The sequence below is a fragment of the Myiozetetes cayanensis genome, unplaced genomic scaffold (assembly GCF_022539395.1).
Source record: "Myiozetetes cayanensis isolate MyiCay16 unplaced genomic scaffold, myiCay2020 scf1, whole genome shotgun sequence".
In the NCBI taxonomy this organism is placed as follows: Eukaryota; Metazoa; Chordata; class Aves; order Passeriformes; family Tyrannidae; genus Myiozetetes; species Myiozetetes cayanensis.
In genome coordinates this window covers 112,694,642-112,714,296 of record NW_026086604.1, presented here as the reverse complement: position 1 = coordinate 112,714,296, position 19,655 = coordinate 112,694,642, and the positions used below count along the sequence as shown (strand labels likewise).

General features: G+C 40.0%; 1 protein-coding gene across 7 annotated transcripts in view; it reads right to left on the bottom strand.

Annotated features, from left to right (window-relative positions):
• Nucleotides 1-817: 817 nt before the first annotated feature.
• Nucleotides 818-19,655, bottom strand: part of THRB (thyroid hormone receptor beta) — a 173,109-nt gene continuing 154,271 nt past the window's right edge. For all 7 annotated transcript variants that reach the window (XM_050312138.1, XM_050312120.1, XM_050312148.1 and 4 more), the window contains 5 exons: nt 16,659-16,806; nt 15,024-15,229; nt 11,781-11,927; nt 7,158-7,416; nt 818-5,792 (listed from right to left, as the gene is read on the bottom strand). In XM_050312138.1, the coding sequence (XP_050168095.1) occupies nt 5,551-5,792; nt 7,158-7,416; nt 11,781-11,927; nt 15,024-15,229; nt 16,659-16,806 (1,002 nt within the window). In that variant the 3' untranslated portion in view covers nt 818-5,550. The remainder of the gene's footprint in view (nt 5,793-7,157; nt 7,417-11,780; nt 11,928-15,023; nt 15,230-16,658; nt 16,807-19,655) is intronic.

The following is a 19,655-nucleotide window of genomic DNA, read 5'->3' as shown; positions in this document are numbered from 1 at the left end:
ATGGAGATCCTGCCTTTGAAGGCAGCCCCTATTCCCAGGGGCCACAGCGGGAAAAAACCCTTGAGATGCCAGCACAGCACTTCCTAAGGACACCAAGCCCAGCGTCAGGAAGGCACTCTCACCAATGCCAGGCAGAGCAAGGGAGCTCAGCATCCTTTTGAAGGCTCCCAGCACCTCACATGGAAGGGGATCAGGACCAGGAGCTGGCAGTCAGCCAGCAAATGCCTGTGGAAATCACCATGAAGCAACAGCCTGAAATAAGCTTCCCATCTGAGACAGGCCAAGGAACAACTTTGGATCCAGGCACTAGGCTTGCTTTTCTTTCTGACAGGAAGGAACAGACTGGAGGAGAAATCAAAACTTCAAAGGAATAGGAGACTAGAGAAAATATTTGAAGAGAATATCTTCTCCAATAGGTAAGAGAAGGAGGCACGCAAAGTATGAAAAGGTGGGAAGGTTATTGCTCTTATCCTCCTTGTTTAGGCCGGGAGGGGAGAAGGAAAAAAAAGGCATTTCCTTAAAAAATGCAATTGAGTGAGACATAAATTATGTGTCAGTTCACTGGAGTGAATTAATTTTGGCTGCTGTGAAGAGTGAGGAAGTGAAAAACTCTGGTTGGGTGCCCAACGGAGGGGAGGAGAGGAGATAAGATAAGAGGTAGGTGATGATGAAAGGGAAGCAGAATGATAGAAATGTGAACAAGTTAGAGTTGATAAAACATTGTGCTCTAGGTCCTAATTTTCCCATTCTGGTGGCTTGGAAGTGTGCAACAGTGCTGACGAAACAGCTCTCAACAAAGAGACAGAAACACCAGGACCACTTTTCAGTTATAAGCCTTTTCTTTTTTAGAATTCAAGCTTACACAGTTATCTATGCCCACTATATTCATAATTACATTTTAATATCTGCATACAAAAGCTATGTAAAAATTATTTTCTTCCCCCAAATATACAAATTTTCTCTTTAGATAGTTTAAAACATTTGTGATCACAGATTTTTTTTTTAATATATTTTAGGCTGAAAAAATATTACCAATCTAGCATAACTCTTAACACTGTTTGCAAAAAAATACATCATCCAAGGTACTTTGTTTTTTTACTGTACGGTGTAATGTTTGCCTTACCCTCAGGGCATGAAATTGATATAAAAAAAATAAACCAAATAAGCAAAACCCACAAACCTCATAGACAAAATAATAAGTCCTCCCAACCAACTTAATAAAAACAAATAAACAACCCAAACCACCCTTCTCTTCAAAAAAAATTATGAATGACTAATTTGATGTATTTATGAGCAAACTAAAACTGAAGAGTTCTAAGGAAGTAGGAAAAAAGAAATTACAGTATGTCAGCTAGTTCATGCCCTGATACTATCTTTACTGACATTAAATGTGTAATTAAATAAAGTGTCTTTTAATGTTTTACATTGTGCTCAGTAATTTACATAAATTTAATCCACACCCGGGTGCTGATGTAGATTTACATTTGATTGTCTTGTGCATAAACAAGGTTAGCTTTTAAAGAAGGTAAACTGTGCAATGGACAGTCACAAACAACTTATTACCTGCACAATATTGCTTTTTGAAGGCGACATCAGTCAATGTGGATACACACAAATAATGCATACTCTTTGCATTTGCTAACATCTATACTAAAACTTTGTGATAAGGCCAAACCTTTTTTTTTTGTTTGTTTTTAATTTTAAAGCAAAAATATACCATAGTAAAAAACCAAAAACAAAACCAAAAACGTGCTCACACCGTTTTGAGTCTTTAAGTGGAAAATAAATCTCTATCACACTAGAATAAAATTCTCTCTATAAAATTTAAATACAGATCACTTCATTACTATATCAAAAGGAAACGTCTGGCAATCATTTCCAGATGATCACTATAACAAGACACATTAAGAGGTTCTGTCGCCTCTTCCTTTGTGAAAAGATAAATGTTGAACACTTTCAATTGCTCTCACAGTGAGAGGAAAACGTTCCTTGGTTGTGGATTTTGATTCTGTCAATGAAAAAGGTTTAGCCTTAGGAATGCTGGCTACATCTCAAAACCATAAGATTGATTTTTATAATTTATGATTCATGCAGCAAGAAGTCAATATGACACATACAGATTAGAGTTCCATAGCATAAAAATACATCACTAGCAATGACATGCTCCGTTTGTGATCAACAGCCCTCTCTTGGCAGATTTCTGATATAAATGGTCTTTCTGGATAGTTTTTTTCCTCTTTCTGATGCCTGCCTCTGAAGATGCAAGCAGTCTGCTCAAGGATGATTTTCGACCTTGGAGGTCTAACTCTAACGTCTACATTTTGGCAGAATGTAAACAAAAATCATTATCACACGCTATATGTCATTATAAATATCATAACTTAACTGAGATTACACATGAAACGAGCATCTAAATGCACGTTACTCAGGGCAAAACCATGAATGGTGACAATCAGGTTTGACAGGAAAAAATCTTCTGTTTAAGACTCACACAGAGACCACAAAGCAAACGTAAGAGCTACGTGGCACCATCAGAAACGAGACTCTGGACTGCACTGGAATGCGCGTGCTTGTTATTTCACTCAGAAGGCCAGTTACTACAGAGGGTGCTGACTACAGTACTGACGTTTGCCACTGAGGTGGTCAGTCCAGTGGCTCAATCCCACAATGGCTTGAGACCACTGATATTTAAAAGCATGTATGTCTTTGCAGAACTAAGGTCAGTATCCACTGGCAAGAGTCTGCAAGAGCATCCTCATGTGGTCTAGTTTTGCTCTCATGATCACATAAATCAGCAGTTGTACTGAGGAAATAAATGAAGTCACACAAAGTAAGACTGGCAGGAGATTAGAGGCCATTAGATGTCAGTACATCAAATCTGTCCAACTAAGAGCTTGGTCTTAGTTTTCAATTAAGGAATACTACTATCTCACTGTTAATCAGTGTCAGACTCCAACTTAATCTAAAAAGCTAGAAAAGGATGTTGATGTATGTCCTTTCTGCTAAGAGCACTGCCGAACCTGTCAAAGTTGGTTGCCTGATTTTAGGCACTTCAGTCCATCTGCACTCATCTAAGGAAGGAGGCCTGATTTTTCTGAACCCTGATTAAGCACAGCTCCAAACTGCATCAGCTTCTTTTGGAACTAGAAGAAAGATGACATTTTTTCTCCTGGGTCTCATCTGTGGCACAGTCAAAAGCTGGAACACTAACTCAAGCTCACACTGAGCAAACAGGTGAGGTACCTGCACTGGTTTCAGGAGGAACAACAATCTCAGGTCTGTGAGAGAACAGAACACCAAAAGACATGCACATTTCTCTTTCCTTTGCAAGCCACTGTGGGCATAGATGCAAGTAAGGGATCAGCTTCTTTTCTACATTTCCTATATGCTATCGGTTCCCTATCAAATCATCCCAAATCAGCTATCCCAAAAACTAGTTTCTGACTCTGTCCCCAAGACAGTGCTCTACAAGGAATTTGGATAGAGACTGATGTTGCTTAGATGCATATTTCAAAACGGAGCAAGCATAGCCAACAACAGAGGTTCTTCAACTTCAGCAAATATGTAAGAATAAATCCCCAATGGCCTGTCTTCCCCGCTATCTGCAAAAAAACCCTAAACACCCCATTGCGTTTTATGTTCTGACAAAAACCCCCTAAGTGATAACATCAGTGCTCATAGCTCATCACAGGTGCATATGGTATCAAAGAACAGGGAGAACAAGAGTTGACATCCCTGAAAACATGGCCAATAGCACTCCAATGCTTTCTCAATGATGTAGGGAAAGAGGGGTGAAAACAATTTAACCCATGACACATATATACTGTGATCCACCTATAAGTTTTCCTGAGTATCATGTTTTTATGAGGGGATAAACACACAACATATGGGTTCAGATTTGGGCCATGAGTTTTGAAAGTCAGCACATCCACCCTAACAATGCCCACTGACTTGCCAGGCAAATAGGTCAATAAATAGCAGAGAAAGAAACTGGTACAAATGAATGCACAACATGAAAGAATGTAGGGTATGAGGAAGTGCAAAATATCTGAACTAAGTCTCTGGTTCCCAGGAAGAACAGAAGGATGGTTTTGATGTATCATACAAACTCAGAGAATGGTTTAATATCAAGTTTATAAAACACAGGGACAACAACCCTGCATGGAGATGGATGACAGAGAGGAACCTCTACCTATAATGTCCTCACCACTGGCCTCCAAACATTCCAGGACTGTGAGTACTGGCTTGCGAATTTCGGCAGCAGGACATTTTGTCATTGCTCAGTTTGGTTCCTGCTAGTGCAGTTAGTGGAAATAAATTAAAAGAATTAAGAGAGCATCTAGCCAAACAAAACATGAACAGACAACAAGGAGGGAGAACCTAGCTGATCCACATGCATACACACGCACACACACGGGAGCAAGTGAGAGAAGGGGAGAGAGAAGATAAACACATGGAAATATGTTTAAGACACCTGCTGAAGATTTGTAATTATATATATATAAAATTATATATATATGTGCATATAAACTTTATATATATATATAAAACAAAGCATTACTGCTGAGCAACACTATTTGGATTACTGGGATAAAGCTGTACAGTCTTGAGTGTCGTTAATAACACAGTTGGTTTCTGTCCCATCTGAACGTCACCCCATATGTTTCATTCTCCTTTTTCTCATTCCGTGAGCCCTCATATCCCTGAATAACTCTGAGGAACTGCCTGCTATCCTGACAGAGAGTCTTCTCCCTCAGCACTGCAGAAAAAGCAGACCTTTCCACTCTCAGAAAAAGCACCTCAGAGGATCAAATTCCCCTCCTTACTCCAATAGACCTTCCAGAGAAGTTACCTGGAGTTCAAATTTAATAACTGAAGATCTTAATATCTTATACACATGGAAAAAAAAAAGAGTCAGTCCCTTCTAACACTCTGCATTATTTTAAGTACTTGGGACACAGTTAAACTGTATCTGCTGGAACAATCCTCAAGGAATTACGGGATCATGATGATGACGAAGATCCTAGATCATAATGGTAATTGTTACAATAGCAATAATCATGAAAACTAGAAGTTTCATATTAAGAATTGGTCACCTGTACCCTGCAAAAGGAGGTAATACTAGACAGAATTGCCAGGGTCAAATTAACAACAGCTGTTTTAACTTGAAGGCCAATTTATTTTCTGCCACTCCAATTTCTCTCTCATATTTTTCAAGCAATGATGTGTGTGAGCTGGTGACCACACAAGTGCTGGTGAATGAGATTGGTTCTGTTCATATTTTCACTGTAAAGCTGTCAAAGCACTCACACCAAAGGACTGAAGAACAAATTGCAATAGTCACAAGTACCCGCATTAAAGGGATGTTTTCATCCATGTGTATACAACTGCCCCCCAGCAACCCCAAAAGAAAACCCAAACAAAAACCCAACCCCGTCTCAAGAAACAGAAGAGCATGAAAGAAGAAGAAGAGAGGTGAGAAGAGCTGGGCAACGGGATGAAATGACAGCCAGTAGTGCGACGGGGGTGCGGAGAACCGCTCCAGTCTCTCTAATCCTCAAATACTTCCAGGAACAATGGAGGAAACAGTTCTGTGGGGCACTCCACCTTCATGTGCAGGAAGCGGCTGGCATGGCAGGCTCCAATCATTCGCAGGTCTGTCACTTTCATCAGCAGTTTTGGCCAAAAGTGTGCAACATGGTGTTTTCTGTAATTAATGTAGTGTTCGAATGCCAGGAGGAACCCCTCTTGACACTTTTCTATTCTCTCGACGCAAACAAGGCCTGGGCGATCTGTGGATACAAAGCAGCAGAATTATCATGATTACTTATTGCCTTAACAAAGTCCTGATTATAAATCAGGAAAAACGGGATGGTTCTGTTGCTAGGAAAGAAAGAAGAGAGACCATGGACACTTGGCTCTGCCACAAACAACTTCTTTCACCCTGGACACCTCACTTATCAGTACTGTCCCCACCAAAACAAGGAGATAATCCTTCTTTTCTTCATCCTTTGCCTGTTTTGCCCTTGTAGAGTATAGATGTTTGGGATGTGTCTCCTTACAGTGACTAGAACAACAGATCCCCGATTTCAGATAAGGCTTCTACCTATACCTTTCTGTAAAACAACTAATAAAGAAATAAAAAAATTACTTATCAGTTATGTAAACTACAGTTCCCTTCTATCTGTTTCTCTACAGTCTGACCAATGCTTTGATCGTGCTCCGATCCCAGGTGAGCTACAAAGGAAATTGTTATGGAGCTCCGGAGACAGTTCTGGGAAAGCAGGTCCTTTGAACTGCCTTCTGAAACCACTACTCGTGTATCACTGCATATGGAACTAAAAAGAAATCAAAATGTTTTGACTGGGAAGATCAAGTGCTGTGTTGTAATTAATGTGGAAACCTTTTCTGTCTCAGATGCAGTTATACTTGTAAATCACTGACTGTATATTGTTTTCAGTGCCCAATCTTCAAAGTGGTTTTAAAATCTTGCCAAATCTGCCACTGCCCAAGAACGGAATTTCCTCTTTCGGCTGGCACAATCAGTTGAAGCATATTTGAAAACATACTCAAATTGAGAAGGTTAGAAACTCTTTGGAAATCGAGATGCTGCTTCTGTATTATGCCAGCAAATGACCAGTTCCCAGTGTAGGAAAACAGCACAACCCTCAAATGCCCATGAGGGAACAGTGGTGCTGCTAATCAGGAAAACAAGGGCAGGTCCAACGAAACATATGAGACTGATGGAAATATGTATAACTGCCCAGTGCATGACAGTATCCAGGGGAAAAGGGAACTACCTTATTGTAAGGACCGATGTTGCTAAATCATCTGGTTTTCATTCAAGACACACTGGCTCCAAACCAGAACTGAGTTCTTTCTGATGATCATCCCTGCCTCATCTGTAAGTACCAAACTGAGCAAGGTGTATAACCAAAGCCACTTCTATGTCCGTGTTTCTAAATACTCTGAATTTTTTCCCTAGTGCTTACCAAACTAAGTCTAAGCTGCATTGGGATTCTGAGAGAAACTTTCTCCCATTTTACTCCAGTCAGTACTACAAGATCTAACACATCTTATTCCTTTTAAAAAGAAGCTTGTGACAAAGACCAAAGAGTTTCAAAATGATTAGGATCCCAATATATTTCTGTTCTCACCTGATGACATGAGCAGAACAGCCTGAAGAAGGGCAACCTCGGTGTCATCCAAGTTAAATGAAGAAAGAGACATGCCCAGGTCAAAAATGGCATCAGACACTACGCCAAGACCCCCATTTTTCAGCTGGCCCCTTGTCACCGCCATCTCCCCATTTAGTGTTAAAGTCTCACTCTCGGGGTCATAGCGAACTGCTGCTCGGAGGGACATTATCTCCATACAGCAGCCTTTCAGAAGGATGATCTGGTCTTCACATGGCAGCTGCAGAAATTATAAATGGTAAAGAAAAATATGTATTTGTCAGACTGAGTTGCTTTACAAGTACAATAAACCCATGAGCATGAAGTTGCAGTTCACACGCCAGGACACTACCTCTCACAGTGCAGCTACGCTCCAAACACACTGCTGACTGACCACACTGCAAAAACGCCAGAGATTTGCATTCCTGCCCTCAGGAACTGCCAGCAGGTTAACATCCCCTCCTGAGCTCCCTCAGCTTACAACTTATAACAGAATAAACTAAAACTGGGGCTGGTACAGACCTTGGCCATCCCGGTTAAATTCACTGCCAGCCATGCTTATTTCTTACCTGACCAGAGATAAATAAAGACATTTGGGAGGGTCTGTGAGAGTGGACTATGTTTTAAGTAAAAGGAATGAAATAAATGCTTATATGTAGAGGAGATACCTGAATAGGTGGGGCAGTAATTCTCACTGCCCATTTAAACAACAGAGAACTTTTTAACCTCTACTTAGCCTAGTAAGGCTGTTCTCCCTAGACTCCCTACATTATCTATGGTATAGCTACAGCTTTTACACTGGTGTCTAAGCTGTGATCTTCAAGGTATGGGGCTAAACATGTCTTTTCCATAACATTAACAAAGGCAAGCTGTCCAGACTGTTGAAGGCACGTTCTATATTTACAGAGTATAACCAGAATGCTGACACATGAGCAGAATGTGTTTCTGTAAATCACATCTTTACGTTTTCATAGGTGATTCAATGATAGCAAAAAGCACCGGGACTACTTTGAGACTGTTTACATATGTGAGCAGCAAGGGTCATGCATAAGAAAAAGCAACCCACTTCTACTTGGCTTTAAAGGAGGCAAAAAGCCACCCATATCTGTTTCATATAAAATTATTACATTTACCTGCTTTGCAATTCAAGATGAAACTGCCATGAAATATAAGTCTACATGGCAACTGTGTACTCGCAAAGCAAGTACACTGATTTGGTGTAAAATGATACAGAGTGGACGCCAGACAGTTACCTAATGCAAGTGGAAAGCAGTTCCCTGTTAGAGCTTTAAGCACGAGCCAGTCATGGTCAGGAAAATGAGTTGAATCATGCAACCACTTTCCCAGCAATGTCAGCTTCAGGTGTGAAGTGTTTGATACAGAAGAAAATCGTCTCATCCTGTTCAGGGCAAATCACTTTCCCTGCAGATCACCCTCAGCTCAGCAGCAGTGTGGGGAAGACTGCACAGGCACAGTGGCAGTCTCCCTACCCAATAACAATGCCACTGGTTGGCTGCTGAGATTGAAGAAGGGAAAGAAACAGAGTAAAAAAAAATTAAAATAATAGATCTGTGAGAGGAACTGTGCAGAGATATCAGAAGAAGCAACAACAGTGAAAAAAGGGACATGAAAGAAAGGAAGAGAGAAGGGAGAAGAAAAGAGAAATTAAAAAAAAAACACCTCTGAGAAGGAAGAATAGTGGAAAAGAAACAGATAATAGTAGAGAAGATATTGTGTGATGCTTTGGCTGTTTTATTATGAGCCATTAAACTAATGAGAAGTTCTCTTCCAACTTGAACTTTTAAAAAACTTCTTTTTGGTAGTGGTGATTTGACTATGCGTGCCCTTCACCTGCTTCCTAATTCTGAAGGATACATGGGACATCTGTTTCACAGATGCCAAGCCTCAGGTCTTATCTGCCCATAGCAGGAATTCAGGAGTTACCGAAGACAGGAGGCTGGAATGTCAGTTCTACTCTCAACAGAGCAGATTTTAATGCTACCTACACTCACACCACTTGAGTGTTGCTACCAGAGCATCCTTAAAGAGAAAAAACAAAAGGCAGGAACCTGAGGCGCTCACCTCTAGAGGCAGGATGTGTGCAATGCAGCACCATGGAACTGAGCTGAGCTACCTGGGAGGGTACTGACATAGCTACACCCACTGTGGAACCAGTGATGCCTGAGACACTTAAAACTCACATCACTAAATTCTCCTCAATTTTCATCTTCTAAGCAGAATGAAATGCTAAAAGGAAACAAGAGCAGAAATGCTGAGAAGTAAATGAAGTTTTCCTTATATTTCAATTACTCTGGGATGGGATTCTTGTTTTGAGGCAGGGGCCAACGGGTGTACACAAACTAAGCTGGGCACTCACAGTGCTTCTGCATGGGTCCAAAGATGAAAGAAAGAAGGAAGAGTAGCCATGAATATATAAGTGACTACCAGTGTTCCTCATAGACATTTACTACATTCTTAGCCTTAGCCTCTGTGGAATTAAGAACTGACATAATGTATAAATGCTCTCCTATGGGAGAAAGGAGGTTTTTTTTCTCCTAAACAAATCCACATCCCACACAGTGTTTCTTCTAAAAAAAAGATATGGGTTAAAAACCATTACTGAAATAAAGTTAACATGATGGTGCCCCTTCAAAAAGAAGCAAACATTTGTCATTTTCTTCATGCTACAGCAAGAGCTACATGACAACTCAGAGGACAGCTGTCCCGTTCCTTTGTGTTTATGAGGAGTTGTCCCTCACCTTGCCACCAGACCTTGCTGAATATGGGTGTTAGGTTTACACAGGGGCCCAGTTGTAAACAAAGCCTGTCCAGCTGAGCCATGTAATGCACAAAGGTCATGCCCAATGATGCCTTAACTTCTTCATCCATGCTTCCTGCCTAGCTCTGACACAAGAGGGTCCATGGTAGCCAGGAGGGGTAGGAGATGTCAGATGGGCACTGATGTCTGTGTGTGACTGGCAAAGCCTTCTAAATTAAAAAGACTACCTTGGTATGTCACTGCAACTTCTTACCAACAAATGCCAAATCAGAGGAGACAGATTTCCTCAGACACTAAATGCTGCAGGGGCCTCTTGATCTATGGACACATTCCTCACATTTTAAGATCTTCACACTTGGCCACCATTTCATTCTTTCTTGACTGATGGAGCCAATGCTGAGGCTAGCCAGGATGAGCTATTTACACTATGATAACTATTGATATTTACCTCTTCTTGTTCTGTAGGTGCCAGGGGACATATATAGCTCTCCCTGACTGACCTTAAGGAGAAGCTGGCAGCCTCAGAACAGTAAAATGCTATGGCTGCCTTACACTTCCTTCCTGACTGATGTTATTAAGAAGAAACACTGTTCCTGAGTCAGGGAGTCCCAAGAACTCACTGTCCATAGTCACTCCCCCTGGAGTGCTGCACCCAGTTCTGGGGTCCCCAGCACAGGAAAGACATGGATCTGTTGGAGCAAGTCCAGAGGAGGGCTACCAAGATGATCAGAAAGATGGAACATCTCTGCTATCAGGAAAGGCTGAGGCAAATGGGATTGTTCAGTCTGGAAAAGAGAAGGCTGCAGGATGACTTAATTACAGCCTTTCAGTACCTCAAGGGAGCCTACAAGAAAGACAGAGAGAGACTATTTACAAGGGTATGTGGTGACATGACAAGGGGTGATGGCTTCACTCTGGAAGACAGTAGGTTTAGATTAAATATTAGGAAGAAATTACATACTGTGAGGATGGTAAGGCACTGGAAGAGGTTGCCCAGAGAATTTGTGGATGCCCCATTCCTGGAAGTGTTCAAGACCAGCCTGGATGGGGCTCTGAGCAAACTGTATGTAGTGGAAAGTGTCCCTGCCAATGGTAGAATGGTTGGAACTAGATGATCTTTAAGGTCCCTTCCAGCCCAAACCATTCTATGATTCTGTGAAAATTATTTATATTATTAAGACTGAAATATTATTTCAGGTTGCAGCTCTAATAATATTTTTTAAATTAGGAAAAAAATATAATCAGCCATTGCATCTAGTCCTTCAATAAAAATGATACCTTGGTGTAAATGAGATCATCTTAGGGCCTTTGCATTCCTAGTGTGCAACTGAGTCTATTTACTGCATATTTTTGCACATGAGTATCTACCTGAAATGACAATCCACTACTTTTATAGACTCTTTTATGCACAACCTCCTTATTCAAGAAAAGTGTATCTAGGGAACCCAGTGAGGCAAGTGTCACTCCTGGATAGGGGTGCTTTCCTGAATTTGAAGAATTTTTTACTGTGTAGACCCAGCTCTACAATACTGTAGCTCCCAAGGAGCCAGAGGGACAATAAGGAACCATAGGCTGGAAGATTTTATTACACATATCAACGACGCTTCTAGACAGTCATTTTTTGTTCACTTGCTTTGTTCAAGGCCACCTCTAAAGACACATCTGAGTCCCTAAGAAAACTCATTAAATTCCAAATGATTCTAGTCCCATCTATTTTGAGTCTCTTTAATTTTAAACATACTGAATTTTTAAATTTCATGCCAGAGTATTTTGAATAGTTTTTAACAACAGGCGTATAAATGAGGAGTGTAAGGAAGTCTTCTTACCTCACAAAACATAGGCAACTTTTTGGCAAAATCCACCACTCTTGTAATCGCTGGTGTGATAATTTTTGTAAACTGGCTGAAGGCTTCTAAATCCACTTTCCCACCTTCTGGGGCATTAACTATTGGTGCCTGCCCAATATCTTCTGGCTAAGGATATAAACAAAGATATTTAAAAGAACAATCTATCTTAGAGCTTTATACTCTGAAAAAGTCCTGCTTGGTGATGGAAGATATGCTAAAATAAAAAATAACACTACTGGCTTTATAAGTAACGCCCATTATACCACAAAATGTGAATTTATTTGTAAGGCATTTGTGAAAGGTGACTGCACAGAGAAATGGGTGACGGGCATGCTGCTACCCCTCCTTTCTGGGTAGCTGCATTGTTGTGCACATGCAGTTTCTTCCTTGTGCCTGTATCTGAGTATTTTATGGGTGCAGCACATGTAACTTTTTCTTAAAAACATAGGTGTGTTGTTTCTTACAGTTGCTGAAAACTCTCAATTTTCTCTAAAAGCAGAGAGTTGAGATGACACGTTACCCCTGAGAAGGTACTGTGAGCTTTGCAGAACTGGGCTCTTTCAAAGCTCTTTCAGAGCTCAAATCTCTGAAAGTCTCCACAGAACAGGTGGCCAGGTATCACAGAGCCCTGGGCAACTGCCAAGGCCGGTTTCCAAAACTGGGCTAAAACAACTGATGAGCAGGAATGGGATAACACAAAGCTCGTCTGGACAATGTGACCAGAATTCGAACTCATCTGGGAAAAATTTTTGGTCGAAAATCACCTGTTGCATTGCTTCAGCCCAAGGCTTCTCCAAATGAGAAAAAAAAATCATATTTTGAGCATTTTAATAGGGATATGCAATGAAATAGTTTCAAGCAAAATCTTCAATGAGTGTTTTTTCATTCCAACAGCACTTGAACTTGTTTACCTGATTTTTATGACAGCTGGTCAACACTAACACGTATTTTAAAAACAGGCAAATCAAAGCTGTTTGGGTTGCTAGGTGTGGCTTTGCAATGGTAAAACACCTGTCAAGGTTTCATTTTGTTCATATTAGAGTCAAAAACTAAATAAAACTCAGTGAAGAAAACCTTTAAGACTGACGGGCTCTATGACATTTGCATAAGACACTTAAACAGAGAAGGTGCTGAAAGTGCTGTCTGTAATAAAAACTTGTGCTCAGCCATTTTTTAAAGTAACTCATAATAAAAGATCCTTCACAGCTCTGTCACCAATCTGAATCCAAATCTAACTTCTTACAAGAAAAAACTCAGCAATGTGTTAATAAAGCAAGCACCAGTTGTCAAGAAACAATGAAGGGGACTGGGCTCAATTATCTGATGGTTTCTACTAAAAAACTCAAATAAACCCAGTCCTAGCTCCCTCCCTCCCTGAATCTTGGGTAACTAAACCACATTGTCTGTGTACTCATGATAAACAACCTTCATCACTTCCAAACAAGAAGACCAAAAGCTTAAAACCACACATAACTTTGTTAGAGAAAAAAATAAAGAGCACAGCATTTTCTTGGGAAAGACAAAAGAAGCCAGGATCACTAGCTAAAGCTAACACACCGGAGAGCCCTTGCCACCTAACGCAACAGGAAAAGAGGTCCAGACCTCAAAGGAGCTCCTGTTGTCAAAGACCCAGCCTTAGCTACATAAGGACAGACCCATAGCTACTGGGGCATGCAATCAGCTTCTCTTGCTCTTCAGCAGTTTGTGGCAGGGGCTTACGAAGTCCTTCACCCAGGGTTGGCAGGCCATCCCAGACCTTCCTTTCTGTGCTCACTGCAAAGTGTCAGTGAGCTTCCTATGCTTGCCTTGAAACCACTGGCCTTCAGCACAAGGTGTGAAACTCACAGCTGGTCCATGAACTGCACATTACAGTTGCCAGCCCTGCCTCTGTCCCATCCCTCCCCTCTCCCATTAGCCCTGTCATTACATCACCTCATGCCCTGTCTCTGGGCACCTTTTGCTGGAGCTTCCCCTTCCACTGTGATAGTTCCCAGAGCCTGAAGTCCTGTAGTGGACCACATTTTACATGGTCCAGCCTGTTCATTCCCAGCCCCAACCTCAAGCTCCCCATTCTTTATCCCAAACCTGGGGATACCCAAAGAACAGCACTCCTGTCTAAGCAACCAAAAGCACTCTTGCAGCTGCTTCTTGGTCTGCTAAAACCAGCACCTCAAACCTTGCTCTGCAGCACCCCTAGAAAGTGCTCTCTTGCTTCTTGCCAGTGACCACTGGCTGGGGTTTCCTGACTACACGCTAGTACGAACATGAGCCATTCGTATAGAAATTTAGATGGCGTCACTGGAATTTAAAAAAAAAAAAGCATTATAGAAGAGATCAGCTGCTTTGAATACATAATTTCTCTTACCAACTCAACCATGAGTTGAAATTCCCATGGTGAATTACGCAGCAGGAGCCCAGGCTTGCAAGAAGATGAGCATTCTCTATCTGATTTGCTATACACAGACTGTTAAAGACCCCTGTGTATTCCTGAAATGCAGTCGATAATCCTCTTTTGTGCTGTATAAGCATTTTGCATTCTGCATTTATTTCCCCTAAAAATCCATTTAGAAAAATCAAATAAATCCTTTTTTAAGGTTGAGCATCACAAATCACCCTTTATTTTCTAATCCTTAGTTACAGGATGAAAATGAAAGTTGTTTTGTAGCCTGCAATTCCAATGCTATAGTGTATGTATCATGCTGTTCTCATTAATTTTTCTTTGCCTAATTTATTTCAATAATGTATTCACCATTAACAAAAAGAAACAAAGCCCACAAATCATTAACAAAAATTACCAGCTTTCACTTAAAACTGTACATTGCTTTAACACTTACAATATGTCGTATGCTAGTCCCTAATAAAGACAACTATCCCTGGATATAATATACTAAATAAGATGAGGTATGCATTATAGACTGCTATTGTTCTTCATCAGGAGTGAAACAATTTTTCAACTTTTTCTTATCATAGCACAATAAAAGTATCCAGTTGAGTAAGCGTTAACTTAGCAACACGCTGTTTATCTTTTGAAATACATGATCTGATCAAACCTGAGGTTCAGGCAAGAAAAAGTAAGTAGTAACTACATAAAATCATCCCTTTTTCATAAACATGAATACACTGGCAGATAAAATCCCTCTGGGGTTGCAATGCTGGGAAGGCACTTCAGAAGAGAGAACGGGACCTGGTTCCAAGACCAGTGTACAAGGCTACAGCCCTTACCAGAAATTTCCTTTTCTGCTTCCAGTGGCTTCCTTGTGCATTGGTGGCCACATGTGCTTCAGTAACAATTTTGATGAGCTCCCATTCCTCATCCGTTGGCTCTGGTTTGTGCCCAATGGTTTTCTGCAGCTCTTCCCGACGTCTCTTCTCTCGATTTTCTTCTATCAGCTTCCTCTTTGCCAACCGCTTGCTGTCATCCAACACCACTAGCAGGGGAAAAAAATGTACAAAAATGGCAGGAAGCTCTTAAGGCTGTTTGAACTTTGGTCTTTTCAGTGCCTGAGGTACTAATTGATTACAAACACTGTAACCAATCAGTAAAGAAGTACCTTGGAAAGACCCACAGTTGAGACAGTTCTCTTATTTCTCCCTTCCAACTTCATTATCTCAGAAGTATGGATGGCAAAGAATGACTTACCCTCCTGGCAATGTTTTGTATACCGCCATTGCCTTCAGGGGGTTATTCCACCAACAAAATTAACATGTAAAAGCTTTGTGAGGTGTCAAAGTGCCCCTATAATGGACTTGGAGTAATCAATGTTGGGAAATATGCTCTTCTGTTTTCTTTGAAGTAATATCAGCATGCTCACTGCTCTGAAGTGTAGAATGTGTTCTTGGAAGCCAGCAGAAGGTAACATGGGTTGAAGAAAGTGGGAGTATTTATTCACAGGAGGCTCAACTGCCTGTTGCATGACACGATCAGAAACAACCTGCCTGTTGTTTTGTCTTTCCTTAATACCTACAAATGTTGTCGTTATGCAATGTTCCTGTAGTCTCATGACTTCCAGTGATGCCAGATAGGTAGGCCCCAAGGTTGCACATCTCTGACCACCATCTCCCCGGTGACCCAGGTTATCCAGCCCCTCTCCTGAGGGTCTACCTGCCTACAATGAAATTGTCTCTTTTACTCTATTTCCCTCTAGACAGAAGGCACTGTTATACACTACATTAACAATGAAAATACTAAGTTAGACTATTTTTCTGTTGTTTACTGGGCCTGTTTTCCTGTCAGTTCTACTGCAAAGAATTACACTGGCGACAACCATGAAGGCACGAGGGAATTTATGTGGCTTCTGGGGGTTTTACATGACTTCCTTCCATTTGCACTAATTGAAGTTATTGGTGTAAATTCCTGTGCAACAGCAGGAAAAGAAGACCCCTAAGGGTTAATCTTACAACCATATTTTCTAGTTCTTTAGAATGAGATTCGAATTCTTTGCAGCAGATAACTTCTTCAGAGCTAAAAATAAAACAAACAACTGCAGGATGACTCATACAATGACATTCAATTTCACATCCTCCAGAATTTTCTAAACAAGATGTTTTTATCTCAAGCAAAGTGTCCATCCAGATGCATTTCTCCCTCCTCTCCTCTGAAGAGTGAACATTCCTACTGTTACTCAGCTTGGTAAGGCCAAGAGAAGGTGGAGCCTGATGAAGGATAAACAAAAAATTACAGCCTTATGAAAGCGGTTTGATGCAATGACTGCAATTCCCTGCTACAAGTTATTAAAAACAGAAAAGTGCTGGCAGTTCTGCTCCACTTTAACAACCTTCATCAATCAACATACTTTAAGCAAACACAGACATTGAAAAAAAAAGATACAAGAAAGAAAACCAGAAAAATATACTTACAATCTGTTGCCATGCCAACAAAGATACATTTTTTGAAGCGACATTCCTGGCACTGATTTCTTGTTACTTTGTCTATCACACATTTTCCTTCATATTTACAGGAATAGGTTGGATGGAGGTTCTTCTGAATGGTTCTTCTAAAAAAACCCTAAATGCAAAAAATAAATATATTAGAAAGCATTAGCACTGAGCAATTTTATCAAATTGGGAGCCACTTTGCTTTGTTAGGAATGTACCTAAGTATGCAAGATAACGTATTTCATTCCATGAAGCTCTCAAAGGGGAGAAAAACAAACCAGTTTTATAGTGTATGGCATTTCTTTCGAGTTTCCTTAAAAATTAAAAACATATAGACATCTTAGATAAAGATGTAAATAATGTTGTCTCGAGGCACAAATACTGTCTACATTCTTCTTGCAGCCTTATGTTTTAGTGTTTTAAATTTTTTTGTATATAATATAGGAGGTTTATTTTTGATCCCCTTTCCAAATTTTGTAATCATTTTGAAGGATATGAGGAGGCATATACATAGTTTTAACTGAAGAGCAGTTTCTGCAAATGGTAAGAATGGTGGTGTGCATGTGCTAACAAAGGATGAAGAACAAAGAGTTCTACCCCTTTCTTTCCACAAAAGCCAAATAACCAACCAACCAATCACATCTGGGCAAGACTAAGAAATTTGCAAATACAAACTACACAACCTTTGCGTTTGTTTCTAAATAGCGGATCCATAATTTATAAATTTAATTTGTATTTACCACACAGTTAAAAAAAAAATCCCCATCACCACTGAAGATTCCTCTCTATATAAATCCTTTCTATCTATCTATCTATCTATCTATCTATCTATCTATCTATCTATCTATCTATCTATCTATCGTAATATAGACCCATACTGCCAGTTGCAATAGATCCTAAGTTCATGTGAACTAATGAAGTTCTGCTGAATTCACTGATTTATACATCCCATAAAGCCTGGCCTTAGGTAAAGAAATTAGATAAAATTTATCTCTGAACATTATGTATATAATCCTGGTATTAATTTCAACATGACTTCCAAAAGAGCTGGATAAACTCCCCAAGACTGCAAGATATTGATAAGACAGACTATAAAGCAAGAAATTTAGACTTCACTTTAATTTCAAGTTTTACCATTATTTGAGACTGTCTCATTTACAAATGCAGCTTGGGATGACCTTGACATAGAGAACACACTGACGCCCTGGTCCTGTTTGACTTAGGCTGCCAAGAATGGCTTCAGTTTCAGTCAAAACAATGGCAAAATTCAAGTGAGATTTTACCTAATGATTAGTTCTTCAGCTGGCATTTTATCTAATGAATAGTCTCTTCACTTCAGTAGGTGAAAGGTCTGTTTTTAATCATGTTAAATAACACCCAGTAAAATCTTACAGCAGTGCGCAATTTCTTTTTACACAGAATGTTGAATTAATATGTACAGATAAGTCTGTATCTCAACTTGAGCTCCTAACTTCTGCGAAGACAATAAAGAACCTTGTCCTCATTAGAGTTTTATCTTACAAGATTCAGCTTGAGCAAAGAGTACAACTCTTTACTCCTTTATTAAGATCCGAAAAGTTAATTAAACTGAGTGGCATAAAGGTTGCGGCAAAAAGCCTTTGCAAGACTGGGACCAGTTGTGTTGAGACAAAATCCGGGAAATCACAGGCAAGACATCCTTATGTGGGGTTTGGAACAAGTCTCAAACTCTCATCCACACAACAACTGGTTTTGGTTCCGTTCTCAACCCTGTGATGAATTCCTAGGATCTGTCACTCTCCTCCCTTAAGCCCAAAGATGGCTGGGGACAATCAGAGTCCCTGGGTTATCTCTGGTTACAGCAAGAGACAGAAAAATCTCTGATGAATCTCAGTAAGTGGTACTTCAAAACCTTCCAAACTTCAAACCTTCCAAACCTTGCATGGGACTTAATACGTCCCTAGTTTCACAATGGCAAGGCTCTTCATCACCTCTGTTGGGACCAGCTCATTTCACCTTCTCGTTTCATTGCATTTATCAGAAACATCTGGCAAAAAAACTTGTCTGTCTTTAGGAACAATATATTAAGGGAGTGGTTCTCTATACTTGCCCAAATAATTCATCACAGGAGTGTTATTTTCATCAATAAAAGAAATCATGTTTTATTGGTAGGCAACAACTCTTCCTAAATTCCTTTACTATGCACCTATATAGCAGTAGATGCAATGGGTAAAGTCTGAAAAAACGTTTCAGGGATGTCAGAACTTGCTGTTTGTTTATTTGGGTTTAAATTTCTTACATGTTACTCTTCAGAAATCACGGGTGAGGAGGTTTTTTTCATGAAAGCACTTGCCAAAGCAAATCTTTGGCTGTCAGCCTTGATTAATCTTGCTTCAAAACTAAGGTGACTTTGAGTGGAAGCAACTAGTAAATGTAAAATTAATCAGAAGTTGGTTTATATATAGTATATTGATATATACATATAAATTTGCTGATAAATCACTCAACTTCAAAAGCATATGCAGCTCCTCACGGAAATTAAGTACTTTTTGCAAATCGTTAGCTCAGTTCCTTGTGTGCAGAAGCATTATTTTAAATTATACGTCAGACAGAAGTACTGTATCTGAAGATAAACATAGAGTTATATGCTATGTCTCTAAAGTAGCTGGTAGGCATAAAAAGAAGTACTTCAGCTGGAGTAAAAAAGCTTTAAGAGGAAAGCTGGCAAGAGATATAGCTGTTCAGCTGGGAGCAAACAATATGTCATAATGCCACAGTGCTGTTTATTTCCCATTATATTTGAATTAAGTCATATCCATACATTTTATGTATTGTTATCATCTGCTATATGGAATGCAAATGTGTAGGAATCACTTGTTCAGCTCTACAGTTCTTTTCAGATATAAATACTTTTTCATACATAGTATGTATTTATAAAATCATTATGAATATTCCCACAGATCTGATATACATAGGATATTTAGGTCTCTGTGCATTTCA